Source organism: Eptatretus burgeri, chromosome 2, assembly GCF_056783735.1.
Source record: "Eptatretus burgeri isolate ZD-2024b chromosome 2, Ebu_testis_v1, whole genome shotgun sequence".
Lineage (NCBI taxonomy): Eukaryota > Metazoa > Chordata > Myxini > Myxiniformes > Myxinidae > Eptatretus > Eptatretus burgeri.
Genome location: NC_140962.1, coordinates 157,720,650 through 157,745,270, shown reverse-complemented (window position 1 = coordinate 157,745,270; position 24,621 = coordinate 157,720,650). Strand labels below are relative to the sequence as shown.

Here is a 24,621-nt window from a genome sequence, read left to right as displayed (position 1 = left end):
GATTGGATTAGAGGAAGAACAGCAGATATTTTCAGGGAAATTTGTCAAAAATCAGATCCAGAAGAGATAGAGTACCATTGGTTTAGATCTGGGTTGGGAAATTGACCGATTGAGTCAGTCCCAATGGTCTTTATGGAACGTAGAATCAAGGCGCTTCATCCTGAATGTGCAGACGTGCCATAATATGGCGCTTTCCCGCTCTCTCACAGTGGGAAAAAGGTACATCAGGCAATTTGTGAGCAATATTCAATACCAAGGATTACCGACTGCCATGCAGCTTTTCGCCGATCGTGCCCACCTATACGTGGCACTCTGCTGAATGGCGCCATCTCTTCAGTGACATACGCAGGGCCTCAAGGTCATCTCATACAACCCAACCAAGAGTCAATGGCCAGTGTTTAGCTCCACCATGTGAGCCAAATCGCCTCAGCATTAAAACGAGAATCATGCATTCTTCATGCGTTGAAGGAAAACCATTTCATCATAGCCTGATCTTTTATGCCATCTCCTAGCTCTCTCGTCTCTCGACTGCATGCGTCCCTCACTCCGCATTCGTGCGTTCCTTTCTCGACTACTACTTCAACTTTCCTCCTCCTTCCTCGACGTCACCCGAACCACACCCCTCCTCCGGGGAATGACTTGCTTGCACGACACCCAGGAAGGCCGGGCCTCTGCCTGCTCAGCACGTGTTGCTTGCTTGTTGTGATTATCATCAAAATGTACTTCCTTCATGGTTGGCTAGGAAATGCAAAAATGTAAGAATAGTTCACAGGGGGCAATCACATACTGGGGGGCATTATCCTTAATCCCTATTTAATTAACACCGCACCCCCCCACCACCACCCCTCCCCCCTCACCACCACCCGTCCCCCCTCACCACCACCCCTACTCCTTATGTGGTGACAAGTAACACTTTCTCTTCAAAGTCTCCATACTTAATTTCATTGAGATGTCTCCTACACATCCACAGACCAAACAACTCTATTCAATCGTAACTTTCCTATGAAATTCCTCTATCTACACTCACAACCTTAACAATCTATTGTTCCGTGTGTGGACCAATAAATGAAGCATCACTTCCACTTGAGCCAGAGATGTGTGCATGGTCGATGGTGTTACAATGTCACCTTCCTTTTTGACAGTAACAAAACTGATTTTTTTCAAAACAAAACTAATCCTCATTGAAGTGAAGTGCGGAGGACTTACCCCAAACACTTAATTCTTTCTTCATGTCGTCTGTAAAAACAAAACACACAGATGATATATTTTAATGCATTAATACAGTTTCAGGGGATCATCCAGTATTTTTTGAAAGGGGGGTGGGGAGGGAGAGTCCAGAAATTAAGCGAATGGGTGCATAATATCCAAGATGCTGCAAGCACGAATTCACAAAGCATGCGTTCCTGGAATCCGCGAAAGGACTTCGGAAAGTTTGGGATTGTAGATGCTCTCAGGTATACCCTGAGCATCGACTGAACACATTGGCTACATATTTGGAAAGGAAAACAAATCATTTGTTTCCATTGTAAAATAAATTTTATTGACCTTTTTGTTGTAAATTTTGATGTGATTGAGTGGAAACCTGGAGCTTTGTCAACTTAAACGGACACCAGTGACTCAACAATCCTCTTCAACAATTATTCAAAATAAAGTTTTTGATAACAAGAGAGCTTGCCTCGAAGCGGTATGACACAAAAATCAAATGTGATGTGCAAATATTGGCTTCACACAATCAGTGAATGTTCCAACCCTGATTTCTCCCAATGGCTCATCCTTCCTTTAGGATTTCGTAATGACGAATTTTCTTACAAATGTGATCCAGAAGTCTCCTGTTCCTCTTCTGCTCCAATAGGTTCATCTGATCACGTGCTTGTGAGAGTCAACATCTCTCTGACTATAGTCAGAGAGCGTTATCGAGTCTGGCATTTCTTTCAACCTGACTAGCAGTGGCGGCAAGTTACTCACTCCTGTTAAGACAATCAGACAGGTCCTTAATTTCCATCTCTCCTGATATTAACACTGCCTGGGAATCCTTCCACACAAGCTTGCTGTCCATCATGTTCATATTTATACCACCTCATCTGCAGTTATAATACCTATCCTCTTGCCCCTTGTTCACAGAATCCTGTGGAGAGGCAATTGCCTTCAACCATGTCACCTTCTCTTCCTGAAAAGAAAATCCGACCAAGAGAAACCTCAGATAATTACACAAACCCTGGAACTAATGTGTGTCCACTCTCAGGAGGGCCAGAAAGCAACATCTGGTCAACCTCAAGGCTGAACTCTCAAATTAGTATCCCTCCTTGAAAACCTGATGGCACCTTGTTAAGTCTGTCTCAGGAGAATGCCACCCTTCCTTCCCTTCTCTCTCGTCAAATGGCACCACCGCCGACTCCAGTTGTGAGAAGGCTGAATGTCTCAATTCTGAGTTTGATTCCAAATATTGTGTCCTCAACCCCTCACTCTCTGTACCCACCTAACAAAGTCCAACCCAACTGCTCATGGACTCTGTGCCTTTTGCACCTGAGAAGTAGAAGTACTTTCTGGCAACCCTTGGTGACGATTTAGCAAATGGACTGGACGGCATCAATTCACGTATCCTAAAATCCTGTTCTGCTCTTCTTACATTTCCTCTATCTGCCCTTTTCACCTGATCATTTGCCCTCGGTCATCTTCCATCTGCTTGGACAGCAGTCAAAATCACGGTATTACATAAAAAGGAGAAAAAACTGATCCTCATAGGATAGACCGAACAGCTCACTTCCAATCATCAGAAACGTCATGGAATCCATCATCACAATTGATATTTAAAAAAACCTTTGCTGAATCCATTACGGATTCAGAAAAGGTTACTCCACCTTCGACATCCTGCTCTGACTCTCCCAACAATGGATGCACGCCCTCAATGTCAGTCAAGAGATCAGGGCCATCTCTCTGGACATATCCCAAGCTGTCGATACAATCTGGTATCCTGCTCTGCTCTCCAAATTGTCTATCTGTGGCATCCAAGGCCAACTACGCACATGGCTTACTGACTTTCTCGACTCTCTTCGTCAAAGTGTAGCACTGAATGGAATATTTTCTTCTCCTCTCTCTGTCAATGGTGGAGTAGCACAAGGGAGTGTTCTCAGCCCCATCTTAATCCTAATCTTCATCAATGATCTTACCGACTTTGTCAAAAATCCTATATCTGTTTGCTGATGACCGCTCTCTTCTGTGACATCTCTCATTCTTCTGACAGTAGGCAGCACTCTCTTCTCTCTTTCAGACCTTGACAAAATCACAAAATTGTCAAACACTTGGAAGATATATTTCTGCAAACCCATAAACACTCCCATCTACTTTCTCAACGACCCTATCAAAGAGGTTCAGTCATCAAATTTTGGGTCTCACTCTCAGCCATGATCTCTCTCAGAAAAGCCACATTTCAAAGTTGACCTCCAAAACCAGACGCAGACTTGGCATCCTCTCTCTTGCAAAGTCCTTGGCACACCGAAGCTCCAATCCACCCACAAGGCTTTCATCTGCAGTTTAATGAAGTACTGGTCCCCCACTCCCCCTGGGCTGGCTCACCTGCCTCACATCTTGCTCCGTTTGACTCCCTGGAAGCCAGAGCTTTGAAGATCATTGGAATATCTCGCAATGACTGAGTCTCTGGGCCTATGACTGCCTTCACCAACAGGTTGGTGGTCTGTCTTCTTCCACCTCAATTATTAGTCTTACACTTTCTACTCTCTCCATGCTTTGTCCCCACAGGCATCTGCAGGACACATGCGGTCTGCCAGCAACCCCTTCCTCATGAAACTGCCTACAATAACTTTCATATTCACTCTCCTGCTTACCAGTTCCATCACCATGAAGCATATGCTTGGGCTGAGAGAGCTTCTCTGCTTCAAGCCGATGTTCACACTGAATTCCGACATCTCAGGACCAACCAAAACTTTTCCCATTGTTCCCTTGTACATTCCTTCCACCAACCTAACTTATGCTTCCGGAACTCTTATCCATTTCAGTGTCACCATCTCTCTCGGGACAGTGTAGTCAGTCTTCCCCAGTTCCACAAATCACAATGCCATTTCACCTTGTACCTCCAACCTCTTCTCCCACAGCTGTCAGTGTAACATCCCATCCGACATCCCCCAACCCTTTCTAAACTTCTGTTGCTCTTTGCTGATTTCCATCTCCACACTCTTCCATATCCTCTCATCCAGAGTCCACAGAATATGACTTGGGAAACCTGCCTATCCTCAAAAACAGATCCATTGAATCAACTTTTACCAAAATTAATCGTCCTGATCCCACAAACAAACACCTGGAGGTGCCTCATGCAACACGTGGGTGAAGAATTATAGTTCCACAGAAATTTGAAAGAATACCACTCTGTGTTTATGAAAGGCCATGTACGATTTGTATTCTTACCACTTTCCAGTTTGGTGATACTTTTCAACATCGGGACCGTAGTGTGTTCATTCTGTACTAATATTTTACAGAAAGAGCGGAAACTTTCTGCTCCCTCCTCCATGATGAGATCCAGCAGAACAATCACTTGATTTTGGGATTTGTTCTTTTTGAATTCTTCAAAGTCCTGTTCACACACATGCACATGCACAGTTGATGACAGCAAAGTTCAGCTCCAGTAGAACAGAACAAAAGCAGGTGAACAAAAGTCATTTCTACACATCTTCAGTATTAATCAATAAAATAAATGAAAAGTCTAATTTCTTTTTCATATTTAAACAATAAATTTGAAAATATTGTTATGGTTTTTGGAGGACCATGGGGAGACTCACACAATACAAGGGATCCCAAGTGTAGTATTTTGTCCAGCTTAAAAATGCATTGTGTTTATACAGAAGATTCAAACCGCTTTGAGATTCTTCTCCATCTAAATTCTCTCTCTCTTCTTATTTATCTCCCCATCTTGACACCTCAATTTTATTGATCCATGCACACTTTGCAACACTCACCATTACACTCAACATCACAAGGAATAAGACAACAACAACATTACAAATCAAATCAAATCAAATCAAGAATAGCATATAGCAGCATGGACTCAGCAGATGGGTGAACCTCCACAATAGCCTCAACCACCCTGACCCCGCCTCAGTTGCCAGAGCCATTTTAGGAACTGGGCTCATCCAATGATCGTCATTTGGGAACAAGAACACACTAATGAGGAAGCAGCCATCCATATAGCTAAAGTTGCATTTGAGACTGCTCTTTCCCAAAGTCACGCCTCTCCCAGATACAATATAAGCCGGTGAATTTAACGGCAGAGAGCTTAGCACATCTGGAGAGTTGGTGAGAAGAGAATAAACCTGCGAGGGTGATCGGAGCTGGTGAACGTGGTGCAGCGGAGGACTGGCGAGCAGACCAAACAGCTGTGTTTCCCTTGACATGCTGACTTATACATAAGTTTACAGTTTCTATCGCTTGTTTTCCGGAGATCTAATTCATTCAATTTTAATGCGCAACACCTAAGCCTGGTGTTGGCTTAGTGGTTAGGGTGGTGGCTTGGGATCCCAGGGTCCTGAGTTCAAGCCCCATAGGCTGCTGAATTAACACCAGGGGGTTGACTCAGCCTGTCATCCTTCCGAGGTCGGCGAAATGAGTACCAGTGTACTGGTCCCGGTGTATGCCCCGGTTAGAATAGGTGTACCATATCCCTGTGTGTCGTAAAAGGCGAACAGGGTTGGCGTCAGGAAGGGCATCCGGCCATAAAACATTGCCTCAAGAAAAAGCCAACCCCTGCACAGCAGGGAAAAATGGCTGTAAAAACGGTCATTAATGCACAACACCTCTCAACAATAAGCCCTCATCCTTTTTTATGGCTGGGTTACTCACTTGCATTTCATACTTTCCTCCAAAGCACTGCAGGTATTCACCTAAGTAGTAGGGTTATGGGGCTTCTGGGACATTACATGTAAGTGAATGTGAAAAATTATGGAAACTTATTGACCGACACCAACATCCTCCGAATTTTCCTTGTTTTACTTCCTTAAGACTGCACTTTTGAGACTTTTGTTCCCCAAAGTTTCCCTAAATCTTCCTCCCCTTTTCACCAAAAAAAACCCACTTTTCACCACTTTTAACCACCCCTATTTTTTACCAAAAATCATCATGTTTTACAATACCCAAACAGCAAACCAACAAATATTTGTTCATATTCTATTTTAGGGAATAACTTGATTTTCTTATAACATTATAAATATATGTGGAAAAATTACAGGCCAGACCAGAAATCAAACCCAGGTCCAATGGCAAACCATACCAGTGCTCTGCCATCTGAACTATCTGGGCAACCCACTGGCTGAGCACTGCAATTCCTCCACATGTAGAAATATCACTCTTTCCCCAGCTGCTTATGGGGCACTCACTCCCAACCATAGGAGCAGTGATGGCCTGCTCATGAGAGGGTCTTCCCTCTCGTGTTTCTTACAACTCATCACCATCAAATATATAAACGAAGAATACATTGGAACTTAATGCTGTCTGAGCACCTCTTGAGGCACATATTATTTTTAATATGCCATGCCCACTCTTACCTAAACCACGCCCACTTTGCACTCATTTCACTTGACCACGCCCACTTTTATAAGCCCCACCCATAATTACATCATTTCCAGTTAAGTCCTACCCCACAAGGTTTGGGAATTTCCAAAGGAAACAACACCCACCATTCTTAAATAAAGAGTTGAAACACAGGCTAAATTTAAACAATTTTTTGCTTTTATTGAGAATGGATGACTGTGCTGAGCTTTAGTGGGATGACTTTGGAGTTCCTTGGAGTGGAACTAAACCTACCTGTGTGGAACTAAACCTTCAAAGTGATGAACTGGATTCAAACCTCTTATCAATGGAGGTAAGATTTTCTTTTAATATTTACAGTTTAATTTATACATAATAATAATGTATTAAATGAATAAATTTAGTTAATGATATTATTTTCTCTCACAGGAAATTGCATCAGAAATACATAATGAAAATACTGATTTTGCTTCAACTTGGGGTGAAATTGCCCAATTGGTAGAAGACCTTGTGAGCAACCAAGACCCACAGACCGAGCTCTTCCATGATGACCCAACCAAAGAGTTATATCTTTGAGACTCATAAAATCCTGATAATGAGTTCTACATTGATACTCATTGTGAGTTATTATGACAATACCCACTGAGCAAGTTCTACCTTAATGAGCCAGAATACAAGTTTTACCTCGGAATCTTTTTGGGAAAAAATCTAAATATATATAATTTTAGAATTTAGAATAAAAGCCACGAAATAAAGAGGCTCCGTAAATTTTGGGAAAACATATCATGAGTTCTGCCTTGATTGTTTCGATTCCTACGTTGGAGACTCAGGAAAAGGGTTTTGCCAAGATGGTTCTAAATGTGGATTGTGGAGCCTACCTTGGAGACTCACAAATTAAAAAAATAAAAATAAAAAAACAGTAAATGAGTTATCCTTGGTGGTTTTAAATATGAAACCAACTTTGGAGACCTCTCAGATTTTAAAAGATAAAAAAAAAAAAATAATAAATCAGTAAATGAGCTCTCCCTTGGAGACTTGAAAAACTGGTTAAATTTTAAACAATTGGAATGTGGGTTTTTGTTTGATAACTCACAATGTGATACCTATTTTGGAGATTTAACAGGATTGTGGTTATATCTTGGAGACTTGATATGTGGTTTCTACGATGACTCTCGGAGTTTCAAACCTATTGATGTGGTTCTTTGTTGGATGGTGTTTCATGAGAGGTAAGTGCAGTTGATTAGAAATAAATTAAATTATTTATTATTTAACTCAAGATCAAATAAGTATTATATTTATTCTATTCATTATTCAGCAATATCAAGAAAGTTCTCGGAAGAAAGTGCTGGAAAATTCTTCCTCCCCATTTCTACTTCGTCAAACTTGAAAGCCTTGAAAGACAGAATTGGAAGAAGAGGAATATATATATATATATATATATATATATATATATATATATATATATATATATATATATATATATATATATATATATATATATATTGGGATGGGTTTGGGTTGCGATTTTGAATGTGAGGGTTAGGCTGGGTTAGGGTTGGGTTAGGGCTTTTGAATGTGAGGGTTCGGGATGGGTTGGGGTTGGGTTAGGATTAGAGTGGGGATTTTGAATATGAGGATTGGGGTTTTGGATTTATGTAAGAGTTAAGGTTGATTATGTTATATTATTACTCACTCACACACACCAACAAAAAACAGTTGAAGATTATGTGTTTGGGGAGCACAGATCTAAGAACATCCCCCTTTACACACATTATATATAGTATTGTTTATTTATTATTTTTAATTACACAGCAGATCTCCCCTGTTATACTCCATCGAGGTGGAAAGTGGAGGATTGTGAAGTGCTAAACTATTGCTTTCAAGTTTATTATTTGCTTAGTTTTGTCTTTTGCAATACCTGTAAATAAAATGAACCCAAGATTTCTTCTCCCTTTAAATCATATCATCTGTAAGTCCAATGAACTGTAGCCATAACATCAATGCTTTTAAAAAGTGCATTAGTCCATCACTTTGTACAACCTTTCTTAAAATGGCTTTTCCATCAAAATATTCTTATGACATCACCAATCTTAAACTTTGAATTTCTCAGATTAATCTCCCTTTCATATTCTAATTCTGTAAATGTTTCTGATGGTTTTGATTTTGATGAATATTGAACTGTATTGTTGTAATTATCTGCAATGTCCGGAATTAAAGAAACCTGTTTCTGATGTCCGAGTTCTGCAAATTTTTTGTATCGTCTTTCTTTCATAGTGTGATTAAAGTGCTCAATAACAACTGCCTTTCCTTCATGAACAGGTGCTGTATAATGTAATACCATTATTTTAAAGAAAATTCATAAATGTTTTGTCGTAGAACTGTGCGCCCTCATCACTCTGCAATTTATTAGGTTTTCTCTTGCTTTTATTAAATATCTGTTGGACGGCTAACATAAGAGTATTACCTCTTTAGTTTTTCAAAGAAACAACCCATGCATATTTACTCCTCAAATCAATAACGGTTCGAGCATACTTGTATCCCTTATCATTTATAAGTGTAGTGGAAGAGAAGTAATCAACTCCTTTGGAATAAACCTTGTTTGTAAACTTTGTGATTATTGGTTTCTGTAATTCATCAGATAAAAGCTCTTCAGTCTTAACATCATTCGAGCCTATAAGTTTTTTGAATTTCCAAGTCATAATTTAGCACCTTTCATCTTCTTCACAATGAACCTATCAACTTTTTCTCTCAGTGTTGGATTTCATTTTTAGACAAATTATACACCATTTCTCCATTGGCTTTGTGTTTTTCGTCCAATATCATGCTATTTCCATAATCAATATCATGCTTCATACACACTTTGTCAACCTGATTTACAGGCTTAGACTAAGGTTTAAGATTGTTAGCCTCATCTAATCATTTATCCAAGTTTGTTCCTGGACCACAGAAAAAATACCCTGGTAGATGTAATTCCCCTGGTATTGCAGTTGTTGTCAATTTACTTCCTGATATAAACTTTTCTATAAATAAATTATTTTCCTGATATAAACCCCCACTTTTATGCTTAGACATTAATTTACTCTTTTTAGAACCACATACCAAACCACTTTTTGGATAACTCTAATATTTTTACTTTTAACATTTGAGATACGTTTAGTATTGGTGTTATTTTTACATTTGAGACAATAAATTGTCATTGTATTGACTTATGAGAAAAATTAAGACAGAGTGTGAAAACCTTTTTTGTTTCCAAAACCTACATTTGAATCTTAATTTTTAAAACATAAATAATCCTTCGAAATGACTTGACTCTTTCCTCCATTTATTTAGGGAAAAAAAGTTGTAAAACTTTAAAGTCAATAACACCAACATCATAAATATAATCTGTCCTTCTTTCTCTTCTTTACATCCACTTTCTCATTTGAATCTACTCCCTGAAAATGATGTTGATCTTCTTGACCCATATATTTTAATAGACTTGTTAATTCTTTATTTTCCTCCTCAGTGCATTGAGATTGATTTATTTTATGTAACGCTTCCAATGTTTTTTTTTTATTTCAATGGTTTCCATATTTCTATATTTATTAGTTCTCTCTCTTCTCCCTCTCCTTTTTCTTACTCTCCTCCTTCTCCCTTGCCTCATTTTCTTCTTCAACTCCTTCATGATCCCTTGCTGCTGCTGAAACATCTCCCCATAGAATATCATACATATATTCATCTGCATTTCTTGATATTCCTGTATCCCAAATAATTTTTTTACACCAGGAAGCCAACAAAATTTCTTTTGAATTTCTAAAAGAGCTTTATATTTTATCAACTTTAAAACCTTTTCATTAATTAACATTTTAGTTAAATCCAAACTTGTTGGTTTATTAACATCAGTATAAAACCAATCTTTTATTGAAAACCCCCAATTCTTTTGTTGTAGAACATATTTATTAAAATACCAAATACCCTTTTCTTGTGGGTATGCTTGGATATAAAAATAACAATTTTTCCTGAAGCCTCCTTGTTGTCATTTATCTATTAGAAATATATGATAGAGTCATATGATGACAGGTAGTACCTCCCCATCTTCCGATTGTTAAATCAGTTTGTATTCCCCCACGATAAAAAAATCCTGTTCTTTGTGTTTTGTCCACAAAACTCATTATCCCCACCAAGTGGATAATTCTTCTTTACGACGCTAATTAAATTATTTTAAGTCTTGTAGGTTCATTTTGAAAGACCAATTATACCCTAAATCTTTCATATCATATCCTCATGGTTCCATTCTCATAAAAACTAGATGTCCTTTTTAAAATTAAATTTTTTAACTGGAACTATGAATTCTGTGTGATCGTGAGATAAATTCAATACTTGTGTGTCTTTGGAATAAACAGCTATTTTATTTAAGCGTATATATTGTGATAAATTACTTAATGTCACCATCATTCACATTTGAAGGGCTTGGATAATATACTAATTTATAAGCATATTTCTTATTAATACTTTTTGTTATACTATATTTCTGTTGTTCAGCCTGTGCTTTTCTAAAATAATTTGACAAATCAATATCTAACTCGAGGGTGAGAACAAAGGAAGAACCATCTATTCCAACATGTCATTTATATTAGATTAAAAATAACTTCATAATTTTTTTTACGATTATTGCCGAGTTGAGTTTAAATAACACATGCAGACATAATTGACCACAACATTTGGAATTTAATTATTGGACTTCAAGTGTTTGGTAAACACCATTCTGTAAGAATTTTAGTACTTCAACAGGTGGTGGAAGACAATAACTATCAAAATAATATTTGTCCTTGTTATTATAAATACAAAGCCCATGAGAATCATTTCCATTATTGTCTTCTAAATTCATAATAATATTCTTTGTATATTTAGACAAGTTTGTTAATTCATCTCTCAAACAAATACCCACATTATCAATTTTTAATTTTTTGCAATATTTGGCAAGTTCTACATTTGATGTTGTATTCTTTCCAAATTATTTAAACCACTCATCAAAGCTCATTTATTTATGATTTATGAGAAAGATATAAACCATTACCCCTTTTTGCTAATTTTACACTCACTTGTGAGACAGAAGAAAGCATTCTCCAACTAACATTCTTGCCTTATCAGATAGGCTTTCAAGTTTTACAGCAAAATTTACAATTACACCACTTCCACTAATTTGTTTCTCCAAGTCTTTGTTCTGTCTTTCCAACTCTTTTTGAGCCTGTTTTTGAGCCTTCTTTTCATTGGTAGTTTTTTCCGCTGCTGAAATACTGCATTTCCATGCTCCTGCTGCACTTATACCAGCAAATAAAGGAATTAGAAATGGGAGATATCCTCCACTCATCTCTCTTATTGAATATTTCTTCAACATTGGTTCTGACATTTTAATTTGAAGTGAGCCAGTATCGTTCAAGATTTTCACCTGTTCTCTTGTGAGCAAAACATCAATTCCCACTGCTCCTTTTCGCTGAATTATATCATCGTTGATTGTACAAGGCTTTTGATTTGGAATACAAGTTGATAGTTTATTAAAATTCATTTAATTAACATATACCCCAGTTGGCACTTTACTTCTCATTTATTTATCAAAAATTATGTGAGACAAATCATAACACAATTATCTGTATTGAATATTGATCTGTAATTCTGTTTCTTTCAAAAGCAAACAATATGTATCAACTTCCTCACTATCTCCTTTTTCAATGTATTGGAAAGTATCTATTCTATTAGACTTTATAATTTCCTTTTGAGTAGTCAGGTCAATCACATAGATTGTGTGTAGGCATTTAAAAGCAACCTTAACAAAAATGGGTTCTTTATTACCATGGCTTTCACATACCTCTTGTAAGACTTGTCAGTTTCAGCATAATCATTTTTATCCCAATTAATTTCCAATCTGTCTCATGGATAAAATGTTTCATCCAGAGAAATGCAAAGTTGTTTCACCTTAGCATTATCATTCAATGCATTATTCTTAACAGTAGCAGTATCTCCATCTGGCTTCTTAAAAATGAGCCAAAGGTATCATGCCTTTCCTTGTAAAACACCCAAATTCCATGTGTAAATGGTTTGGTTTAGTTTAACGTATGATACATTTAGTGGTTTCTTTGAGTTAAGTCTTCTATTCAACATATCTTCTGTTTTAAGGTTAGGAGTATATTCATTGAAATCCCAAGCCATTTCATCAATAACAAATTTATTCTGAGCACCAAAAAGCAATCTATTTTCATTATCATTCCTTTGTCGTTGAAATCTAATTTCAAGTCCATACAAAACTTTATCATAATCACAAAATCCAAATATACCTTTTAGAGGAACTGCCCCAGTAAAACTATTTCCTGCTTTGTAGCATCATTATGCATTGCCTATCTTTGATTATAACTAGTGTCTGCATTTGTTCCCATTGCCAAATCAGGAATAAAACCTTCGACAGCCCCCTTACCCTTTCTATCACTAAATGAATATAGTGTAAATTTCATCATTTCAGATGTAGCAGAGACAGAATCAACTGCTTCAACTTATTGTGTACCAATATACAAATAAACACTCTCAAACATTTTCAACAAGAAATCATTTATGAGTGTAGTGTTTGTTTTATTCTCAGCCTTCGTGAATGTAAATGTACACAATAGGAAACTATCAGCTAGATTCAAGTAAGTTTGTTGATCATTTATTTCAAAGCTTTTTGTTCCATTTGTATTCCATTCTGTTCCTGTTATAGCATTTACATTGAAGTAGTCTTCTTTTTTTAGTAGAGTTTGAGATGACCATGGTATCATCCAAATCATAGATACGATCAATTGCTTCGATACTTGTATTTATTGAGGAAAAAAAAATAAAAACTTTTGAAACCTTTTGATCCAAGTATTTGAATTATTTACTGTCATTCTTAGGGAGATAATTGAGTTTTGTCTTTCTCAATTTAAATTATTGCTTGTAATTTATGGGATTCCTTTTGGGCATCCCACCCACTACATTTCCCATGCTACTTCCCACCCACTACTCTTTACAGCACCCACTATATTTCCTATGGCAGAAGCGGTTAAACCTATTAGGTCTTTATGATTAAGAATAGTTGAACCTATACCCATTAGAGTATAAATTATCCCATCTCCTTTGTTTCTAAATTGATGTCCTTCACCAAATTGCCATTTTGGTTTCCATCATATCCTCCACCAAGATACATTCCTTCCCCCTTCCAGTATGTCGAAAGGAACATCCCATCCCCTATAATTATAATACATTTTCCCAACTCATGTTTCCTTCCAATAGAAATTGTATTTATTTATTGGAAAACTTCATGTCAGTGAATTCTGATAGATACAATTTCTCCATTGAAGGAAATCATACGATTATCTTGATGGGTTCGCTTAAAATTTATGCTGCATCTGGTTTTTCCTGAAATGCGTAGATAAATCAGATTTTTTTTTCTTGGTTCCATATTAAATTGATAACCAATTGGGGTTGAGTGTGCATTGAATTAAAATGTTGTATTTGTTCTTATTCCATCGTTATAAGCACCATCAGTCAAATCACAGTGAAATAAAACTGAATTTATACCTGAGGATATTTGAATGACATTATCACTGTAAAAAAAAAGTCCATTTATTTCAATCTTTTTTGAGGAGAAACCCAATAACTCTCTAAATGAATTATCAATTGTGAAATCAACATTATAATTCTTTTTAAGTTCAATGGTTGATTTTGAAGTATGTTTTTGAATCTATAATATTTTTTGGTTCATCACCTTGTTCTTTCCTTAGCGCAGCAATTTTGGAAGATATTTAAGAAATCTCATATGCTCCAGATGGAACTGTTATAGTTTTGCATCCGCTTCCCAGATTATAACTAAACTTGTCATTTTTCTCTGTGATATTAACAAGGGTATTATAAGTTTCCAGATACAAAACAGAAGCCTCATAATTTTGTTGGATAAAGTTGTAGTGGGTAAAGGAAAGAAGCTGTGTGATCAATCGTTGTGAAAATAAAACTAACAATTGTGCTTCTCATCTTATTAAATATGGGATAAAATAATTTTGAAATAACATTTATGAATTATTTTAATATTCATTAAGTTGTCTAAAATGGCTGATGCTTCAATGAAAAAAAAAAATGTTGTTTCCAGCGTTCTTTCTACTTAACAGCAATAACAGTGTATCAACCAATTGTGAATGCTCATTTGGAAGAAAACTAACACCTGAACCAAGCCTGCTCAAAAGCCTTAATAATGTGTTTTTTTTATCTCAGCAACATAAACCCCATAATCCAATGACTTTACTAAATAAATATATACTCTATCATCTTCATTTCTCATATTCAACGGTTCATTGAAATAATCTGAAAGTCGATTCTTGGCTAAAATGTAATATCCATCTTTGCTTTGAAGAAACATTGATCTCGGAGTTAATTTAACAGGTGGTCGGGCAGAACCTAAGAACCTGAATTCATCATTAAATATCAACCCCTTTTCTTTAACAAGATAGAATATTGATAGTTGTTCTGTTGGAATGAGACCTGCTTTGGTTTTTGAATCTGTTGAATATTCGTTGTTTTGGAGAGCATTCACAACATAATCAGGGGGTTGATTTATCTCTTCCAGTTGAAATAATCCTTCATCATCATATTCTAATTTTCTGATATATTCTAGTTCTTGCTCCATCGTTTGACTAAAATATTTTATCATTTGAAGTTATTTAGGAGTGCATTATATCACAGGAACTGTCGAAACATCTATCTTTTTTTGTTGGGAAGTTTTTATAAGTGGTTCAAAAAATGTATCAAATTTTCTTTCAAACGCTTCTTCACTCATTAGTTTCTGTGTACCTTTCTTCTTCATGTCTTCCTGTTGTTTTACAACTTTTGAAACCAACTCTTGCTGCTCCTTAAACCTTCTTCCTTGTTCTTTCACATCCATATATTTTTTGAAAAGCACCCTTTAGTGTCACATCTTGTTTCACAACAATATATTGAAATTTTCTAGTCGTGTGCTTCATATAATCCTCAAATTCCTTTTTACTACACAATACAGAACAATTGTCTCTCCAAAAATTTATTTATATCATTTGAATTTAACTTGAATAAAACAAAAGTATTGGCAATATTTCTTATCGAGCAATGAGGGAGTTGAAGTATGATTGACTAAGATAAAAACAATTATAAGAAGAATGTCTCCCTCCTGTGTCATAGCTATCCATAACCATTTGGTTTCTCATATTAACACAATCAAAGATGATGAGATTCTTTTTTGATTTATCCAAGTGTTGTGGTGAAGGTATATCATATGTATTATCATGAGGAATACAAGTTATAGGTTTTGGTTTCTTTTTACATTTGTGTATCACAAAATAGTTGTGTTATATCTTCAATGTTGTCATCATTTCATTATTTTTGAAGTTTATATCAACCAATTATGTCTTATTTTTGAAGACCTGCATTAAAACTCTATGAGAGTAGTTGATACTCGAGTTGAAGGCTTGACTTTGTGAAAATTATTAAATTATCATAATCTAAAAAGTTGGGAGTAAGGAGCATCTTCAAAAGCAGACAGGTTTTTCCACCTCCACTTGAACCAACTATTAGAATCTTAATTAATTTGGAAGATTTTTATGGTTGTTAAATTTCATCATATTTTCCTCAATGGGTAAAAAAAAATCATTAATTTATATATTTTTAAAATAAATTCTTTACATTTTTATCGGCTTTTTTAGAAACGATGTTTTCACCTGAGTTCAGGTTTAATTTCAAGATAACCCATTATTATATTTGAACAATATATTGTGTTAATATGTCCCTGAAAATGACAATCATGAATAATAAATAACATCAATCCATAAAACATTACCCTCATTTGTTCAGTCACTTCTATTGTTAAAAAAAAGAAGGTGTATTATCACTTTCATACTTAACATTCATTTATTTTATTAATCTTGTAAAGTAATTCATTTTTGGTGTAATTTTGAAACAGTTATGTTCCTTTTTATATTTTTTTATTTTCATTAATTAGAAGATAATCACATAATATACATTGTTTATGGGCTTCTGACTGTATTTAATCCCACTCATCACATGCAGGACAATTCTCAAATTTGTCATCTGGAGAATCAGGGAGGCTCAATATCTAGTATACTATTCATATTTACAAAGTAAAACTTTACTTCAAATAAAATTCATCTTCGGTACTTTCATTGGTACTTTCACAATCATCTATAAAACTACTTTCATAACTATTGTTTGAATACAAACTCTCAGTATCATAACTGTCTTCTGTTCCAAAAGAGATACTATCATCACTCTCATCATCTTCAAAATCTTCACTTGAATAATGACTCATATTTAATTAGTAGAAAAAAAAAACATTACCATTTACATCTATATACTTTTTTTCATTAACAGATTCAACTACCACATTTTTTATATTAAAGGTAATTTTAAAATGGTCCTTAACTACTATTGAACGAAATGTCATTTCACCTGATATATTAACATCCTTATTTCATCTGGATTTACATCTTTAGGGTTGCTGAAAAAAATACAAATTTCTCCTTGCATATTGTGGATGGTTTTATCTTTTCTTTCTGAAACTTCATCCAAATGATTTTTCTTTTCAGCATATTTATGCAGAATAACTTTACTTTAAATAAAATTCATCTTCACTATAATCAGTACTCTCATAACACTGAACAACAAAAATTTTTTACTGGAGATGTGTAAAGTGATTTAGACTAATTTGGGTACGCTGATTTCAAAAATCATAACCGTTTTGCTGTATCACGTCAGGATTTTCAGTAACAGAAATATTCCCATTGCCTAGAAGTCAGGATTTCAATGAAATTTACAAAAATTCATTTATTCATTTATTTCATCATGAATGCTTCAAAATTATAGAAATTACAGAAAAACTCGACTAGAATGTAATTAAAAATGCTTTAGGCATTTGGCTTTGCGTTTGTGCTGCTCTGTGTCAGTTTCACGATGCAGGAACCAGCAGAAATCGCCCATCATGTTCGGGTTGTGCCGCCCTTGGTAACGCGTCTCCATGAGTGAAATCTCTTGGTGGAATCGCTCGCCGTGCTCGTCCGAGACTGCTCCCAAGTTGTCAGGGAAGAAGTTCAGGTGCTGGTGTAGGAAATGGATTTTCAGGGACATCCTGGAGCCAAGTTTCCTGAAGGACTCCAGCAGCTGCTGCACTATTTCTTCATAGTTGTCCGCGCGCTCGTTCCCCAAGAAGTTGTCCGTCACAGCTTTGAAGCTCCTCCACGCTGCCAGCTCTTTGGGGTTTAGAGTTGTCGGAAAAGTTTCGTCCTTCATAATCTGTCGGATTTGCGGTCCAACAAAGACACCAGCCTTGATCTTGGCCTCCGACAAGGTGTTGCCAAACTTTTCCTTGAGGTATAAAAACCCACGCCCATTCAGATCCATTGCCCGTACAAAACTTTTCATCAAGCCGAGCTTTATGTGGAGTGGTGGAAGGAAAACCTTGGCTGGGTCGACAAGGGCGACATGCTTCACGTTGTGTCGACCAGGTACATGCTCTTTTCGCTCTTCCCAATCTTTCTTCGTCCAGTGATTCTTGTCGTCTCTGCTATCCCAGAGACAAAGGAAGCACATGTATTTCGTGTAGCCTGACTGCAGCCCTAACAACAGCGCCACCACTTTCAAGTCTCCGCAGATGTGCCAGTTGAAGTCATTGTACTTGATGGAATCAAGCAGCTGCCGCATAGTCTCATAGGTCTCTGTCATGCCGAACGCATGAGCCAGTGGGACTGATGGTTTCTCGTTGCCATTGTGGAGCAAAACAGCCTTCAAGCTGTTCTTCCCCGAGTCGATGAAGAGGCGCCAGTCTGCAGGATCGTGATCACACCCAAGTTCTTTCAACAGACCGTTGATGTCACTGCAGAATGTCATCGTGTCTTCCATCTCAAAGAACTCAGCCATGTCTCTGTGACGTGCTCTGAACAAGGATATCTTGGTGTTAGGTTCAAGTAGATTCCACTGCTGCAGCCTTGATCCAAGCAGCTCTGCCTTCGCCTTTGACAGCGAGAGATCTCTTACAAGATCATTTAAGTCTCCCTGGTTCAGAAGGTGTGATTCTTGAGTGTCGGGTTCAAAAGGTTCATCATCACCATCCTCTTCACCACTGCTTACAACTATGTTCTGATCAGCTGGAGGTGTTGGAACGGGGTTCTCGTCATCATGAGGCACAGGTTTACGAGCAGAGACGCAGTCAGCATACTTGATGTGACCTTTATTCTTCTTGTTGAAGCCGGCGATGCTTGTGCAGCAGAAATAACAATCATCATGATGATTCTGCGGCTCACGCCATATCATGGGCACCGCAAATGGCATGCTCGCGCGCTTGCCCACCAACCACTGAGTCAAGGTTGTGTGACAGCTTGTGCAGCAGATGTGTGGTGCCCAGCTCTGTTCTTGGTCCCCCACCTTACACCCGAAGTAGTGAAAGTAGGCGGCCTTCATTTTCACTGCTGTAGATATACTTCGCTGTTGATCTTTTTTGGTATACCGACCACAGACATAACAGAAGTTGTCAGGATGATTGGTACAGGAACGCCTACTCATCTTTATCTGAAAGAAAGAAATATAACACAAGTTAACAACAATTGTACGAAATAGACATGTTAAAGACATATTTAAATTTCATTGAAATCCTGACTTCTAGGCAATGGGAATATTTCTGTTCCTGAAAATCCTGACGTAATACAGCAAAACGGTTATGATTTTTGAAATCAGCGTACCCAAATTAGTCTTAATCACTTTACACATCTCCAGTAAAAAATAATTTTTTTAATTTGTTGTTCAGTGTAATCATCTGCAAAACTACTTTCATAACTATCATTTGAACACAAATTCTCAGTGTCATAATTGTCTTCTGTTTCAACAGAGATACTATCATCACTATCACAATCTTTAAAATCTTTGGCTCTATAATGACTAATTAATTAAGTTAAAAATCTTGATTCATAATTTATTGAAACACCATCTATATCTATACATCTATTTGTGTTAAAAGAATCAACTATTTTGTTTTTTTTAACAGTAAAGGTTATTTTAAAATGAGTTTTGACAACGATTGAACAAAAAACATTTCTCCTGATATATTAACATCATCCAATTCCCCAAACTCAGTTTCATTATGTTTGCCTTTGTATGAATTTCCTTCAGGATTACTAACCCAATATTCTACATCTTTTAGATTATCAATATTAAAACAAATTTTATCTTGATTTTTCCAAAGAGTTGTGTCTTCTCTTTCTCGTGCTTCATTCATAAGAGTTTTTGATCCTTTCATTTGAATTTGTTTCATTGCCTTCACCATTTTTAAATATATTGCTAAAAGGAGAGGAGAAACATTTATTAAGATTATTCATAATGAAGGAGAATAATTAAGTGATATTTTTAAAGAAAACAAAGAGGCTTTCCCAGAAAAGAAAATTGTTGAATTATAATTATTATTCATTCTCATTCTCATCCAATAATTATTAGAACTGTTTTTATTCAATTTTACATCTCTCACATTTTTCAATGTAGCTTCTGATGTAAAGTAGTTTCTGATGTAATGGAATGAAATTCATGTTTTGTTTGTTTCGAAGTTTTAACCATATTTAATGAGTAAAATATTTTTTTTATTTTAAACAGAAAGTGTCTTTAAATTACCACAAGATTTTCATCAAGAAAATTTTAATACAAGTGGATGTCTGCTATATAAATATGGTGAATACAACACATTGTCTCTAATATAAATATTCTTTGAAAAAAATTATAGTAGACACCTTCAAACACAAAAACATAAAGGATTGTTGAAGGAATATCCTTAAATATGTGCAATGTGATACATGTAATAGTGATCTTCTGAAAGGAAATTATTATAGACAACTTAAAACACAAAACACAAGAAGAATGAAGAGGGGATACTTGGTTACTCTATTGAAAATATTGATGAAGCATTTAAAGGTCATATAAAAATAAGATTATTTCTCTTAAAAGAACCAACACCAACATTAATCATTGAAACAATTTTTATGGTTAAACCGATAATTGAAATTCTAATTAAAAAAAAACATTGAGTGAAATCAATACTTTAAGTTTGATATGGAAATAAAAATAAAAATGACAAGAGAAGGTGGTGAAGAAACTCCCTACATGAGAACAAACCCTCACTTTATCACATCATTCCAATTTTTCTTAGATTGGGATGTATATGATAAACTTCTGAGATGTGAAGAAAATGTTAATGACAATGTGGAAGGTAGTGGATTCGTTATTGAAAAAAAAAATCTTTTTGGATATACACATCTTAAAAGTAGACTCTCTAAATGCTTCTTCCTCCATTGATTTACCAAAAGAGATAAAGCTTTAAAAGGCGGTTGTAAAAATTCAAAACAATGAAAATAAATGCTTTCTATGGTCTGTTCTGGCTCACCTACATCTTACACAATGGAAACCAGAAAGAGCATCTCATTATAAGAAATATGAGAATACACTAAATGTTAAAGATTTAAAGTTTCCAAGGTCATTGAAAGATATTGCTAAATTTGAGAAAATGAATAATCTGTTAATGCATGTGGATTAATGAATACAAACAAGCCTGGTGTTGGCTTAGTGGTACTGGCATGTAACCTACAGTTCCTGAGTTCGAGCTCTGTTGGTGCTGAATTAATACCAGGTAGAGTTGACTCAGCCTGTCATCCTTCTGAGGTCGGCAAAATGAGTACCAGTGAACTGGTAATAGAGATACTGCATCAGTGACATAGCTATGTACCGAACCAATGATGCAACCAGCAGCCATAAGACAGCACTCAAAAGAAAGAATGGATACAAACATGTTCAGATACTAAAATTTTCAAACAACGATAAAAATGATAAAACACATTTACCTTCTCTATTTTGCTTCAAAAGAAAAATCACCTTTGGCTGACTCAAAAATTTATCAAAATTAACTAAATCACAACTAAACAATAGGAATGGTAAAACATATCCTTGGAAGAGATGTCTCAACTCCTTTCATACAAAAGAACGATTAGAAAGATAGATACTGTTTCTCCAAATCCAAACAAATCATTCACAAATAAATATCAAAAACATACTCCTTGTGGTTTTTGTTGTTAAATCAAATCATCTGTTGGTGATGCATACAAGTTAGAACTTTACAGAGGAGAAGGTGCCTCCCAAGAGTTTGTGAAACGACTGGTTTATAGGTTTTTCTCATAACCATTCATAACCGAATATTCTTTTTCCAATGTCATTCACAAAAAAATTGAAAAGATAATTTAGGCAGCCACAGGCTGTCTGTCATATTTGTGAGGAGAAAATTAGTGAAGGTCCAAAATAAGAGACCATTGTCATCTCACTGATAAATATAGAGGTGCTTGCATGTTGATTATTTGAGATGCAATTCATTTCTGGTTATATCTGACTGTTTAATGTTTGTTCTGAGGGGTGAGTCGAGTAAAAAAGGTGATAAGTTTTCATGCTGTAGTGAGACAATAAGCATGAGCCAGACCATGAAGTCCACCCCAGTGCCACCACAAGATGGCACTGAGCTGAACCCCCCCCCCCCACATCCCATTTCTGCAAGAGGATGAGGTGAGGAACTACTCCCCTCCCCCTCAATACACTGGCACCTAGTTTGAGCCTGGCCCAGACCACCGCATGGGTATCCAGGCTGCATAGGCGCTCCAGAATCAAAAGGTCTTGCACCTGGGGGTCAACTCACCAACCCCCTCGTCAACTTTCACAGGGTACAGAGGCAATGAAGTTTCCTCGAGATGCACCCAGCAAAAGATCAAGAGATTTCCTGGAATTTCAGGTTACCTCCAGCTATAGAACCATTGAGTTACTCGAAGGGGAGCATTCGGTAGAGTGCAAAACCTCCGCCGCCAATACTGCTAGGTCACTCAAGTGAACCTGATATCCTATTCATTCAATTTGACGTCAACAGTGCTCACAGAGTTATAGTTTGCAACTTTTCCTTTTACTTTTACATACTCAATTCATTCGTCAGAATTCCTTGAGACAGAAATTGATTTTACATGGGTAAATCCACCTGAAGTTCCAAAATCAGCTGCAATTATAATTTTGGCATGTTTTTGTTGGAAATCACTTATAACATGTAGAAATGCAAAAAAAAAAAAAAAAAAAAAAAATCGAAATTTTGTTGAAAAAAGTTGCAAAAAAATTTATTTTTTCTCTAACAATTATTTTTTTGGGGGGGGGTGGAAATCACTTAAAACATGTAGAAATGCAAAAAAAAATTCAATTTTTTTTTTTCAAAATGGCCGCCATATTGGATTTTTGACCAAGTCCAAAATCTAATGGCATGATCCTTGGACCATACCTAATCCTCCCACCAAGTTTCGTCGAAATCCGTCGAGGAATTTTTCCGTAATACTGTTCACAAACATACAAACAAACAAACAAACAAGCAAACAAACAAACAGAAAGGGGTGAAAACAGTAACCTCCGATCTTCGATGGTGGAGGTTAATTACAAGTAGATAGTAGTGGGAGGGTTTGAGGGGTGGATGTTTCTGCTCCTAGTAGATCTGTTGTTGCTTTATAGCCAAATTTGTTGTTCACTCATGTTGCTGCTCCTTGTAGAAATAAATAGTAAATCCGAGTGAATGGCAAAATGCTTGGTTGTGTACAGTGTTTGTTGGAGTGCAGTGTATATCACTTGTGCTTCAACTTTCAAATAAACTCAAGTTTGGAATTAATTTACCTGCCCGTTTCTCACCTGACTGGTGGATATCGATCAATTAAATAACCTTCGGGTTTTACTATCAACACCAAACACCACCATTTTGTCCTTCCTTTGGAATCCTTAAACAGTCCATCAACATTTCACCTCATCTCCAAACATTCCTCACCTCATTTTAGCCTCACCACCAAAGAAAATGTTTAAATAAAACTAGTACAGGAAGAAAGTACACTGCCCCCATGCTAAATAAATAAATAAATAACAAATATTCTAGTGCATGGCATTGCCAAAGCACCTGCATGGTGATGCCGCCGTGCAGCATATGGAGATGGATTTGGGATGGACCAGTGTGAAATAATTGATTAATTAATTGCATAATTAAAAATTACTAATAATCGTAAAATAATCAATTTCCTTAATCGATCGGCAAATATTTTCTTCAATTTACCTTCAACGTGAACTTTGGCAACAACTGAGCTTTTCTGACTGCATCACACAGACTTGGAAAGGCCTTCAAAAACCCTTCGAACAACGAAGATTTCGCGATTTTCAAAAAGAAGGGAAGATCTTCATCTCGTAAATCGCGGAGAATTATTTCTGCCTCTGAAATAACATAAATAACAAACACCAAGATATATTTATATCAGAATATAATCCCACATGGTGTACAGTGAGTTAGGTTAGGAATATTTTGATTTAAATGTTTTATTGTAATATCTGGAAATGTAAACTCAAGTACTTACCATGAACAGATTCCTCTTCGCTTCCTGGATCATCTGCTTCTTCCCTTTCTGGACAATGTGCTTCTTCCCGTTGTGGATCATCCGTGATCCAGGGTCCCAGACGTGGGTATAAGTCTCGAAGGTTGTAAATGATATCCAGAAACTTCGTCGCACACACTTCACCTTTTCCGTCCACGATATCCAGGCATCTCCGGACCCTGCTTGTATTGGATTTTTCACAAGTGAGTTCGTTATAATCTTCTCTGCTGAGAACTCCCTTTGCTATCGCCTCATCAAAAGTTTTGTAAGGACGGTAACTCAACGCCTCGACGATGTTCGTTCTGTTTTCTATCAACAGGCTCACATTCACACCCTCGTTTGTTTCATCCTCATCAGCCATGTTTACACTGAGAGTAAACGAAGAAGTCTTTTGTGATCTGAAATAAAGATAAACAATTATAACTTAGAATGACAACAACAACAAATCCCAATAAGATCCAAAACATTACATGGAATTTAAACAGTCAGACATTTGGCCCATTCCCTGGGATGCATTTTATAGGTCTTTTGGACCCCGCATGATGTTTGTTGTGCTCTCACTTTGTTATACAAATGGTTATTTGAATGAACTTTTATGAATGCTCCTAAA

At 36.3% G+C, this 24,621-nt stretch overlaps 1 protein-coding gene across 3 annotated transcripts in view; it reads right to left on the bottom strand.

Annotated features, from left to right (window-relative positions):
• LOC147033686 (NACHT, LRR and PYD domains-containing protein 12-like) overlaps positions 1-24,621 on the bottom strand; it is a 143,868-nt gene that overhangs the window by 97,499 nt on the left and 21,748 nt on the right. For all 3 annotated transcript variants that reach the window (XM_085871805.1, XM_085871806.1, XM_085871807.1), the window contains exons 2-5: positions 23,994-24,409; positions 23,699-23,853; positions 4,420-4,585; positions 1,207-1,236 (exon numbers count right to left, since the gene is read on the bottom strand). In XM_085871805.1, coding sequence (XP_085727931.1) covers positions 1,207-1,236; positions 4,420-4,585; positions 23,699-23,853; positions 23,994-24,372 — 730 coding nt within the window. In that variant the 5' untranslated portion in view covers positions 24,373-24,409. The remainder of the gene's footprint in view (positions 1-1,206; positions 1,237-4,419; positions 4,586-23,698; positions 23,854-23,993; positions 24,410-24,621) is intronic.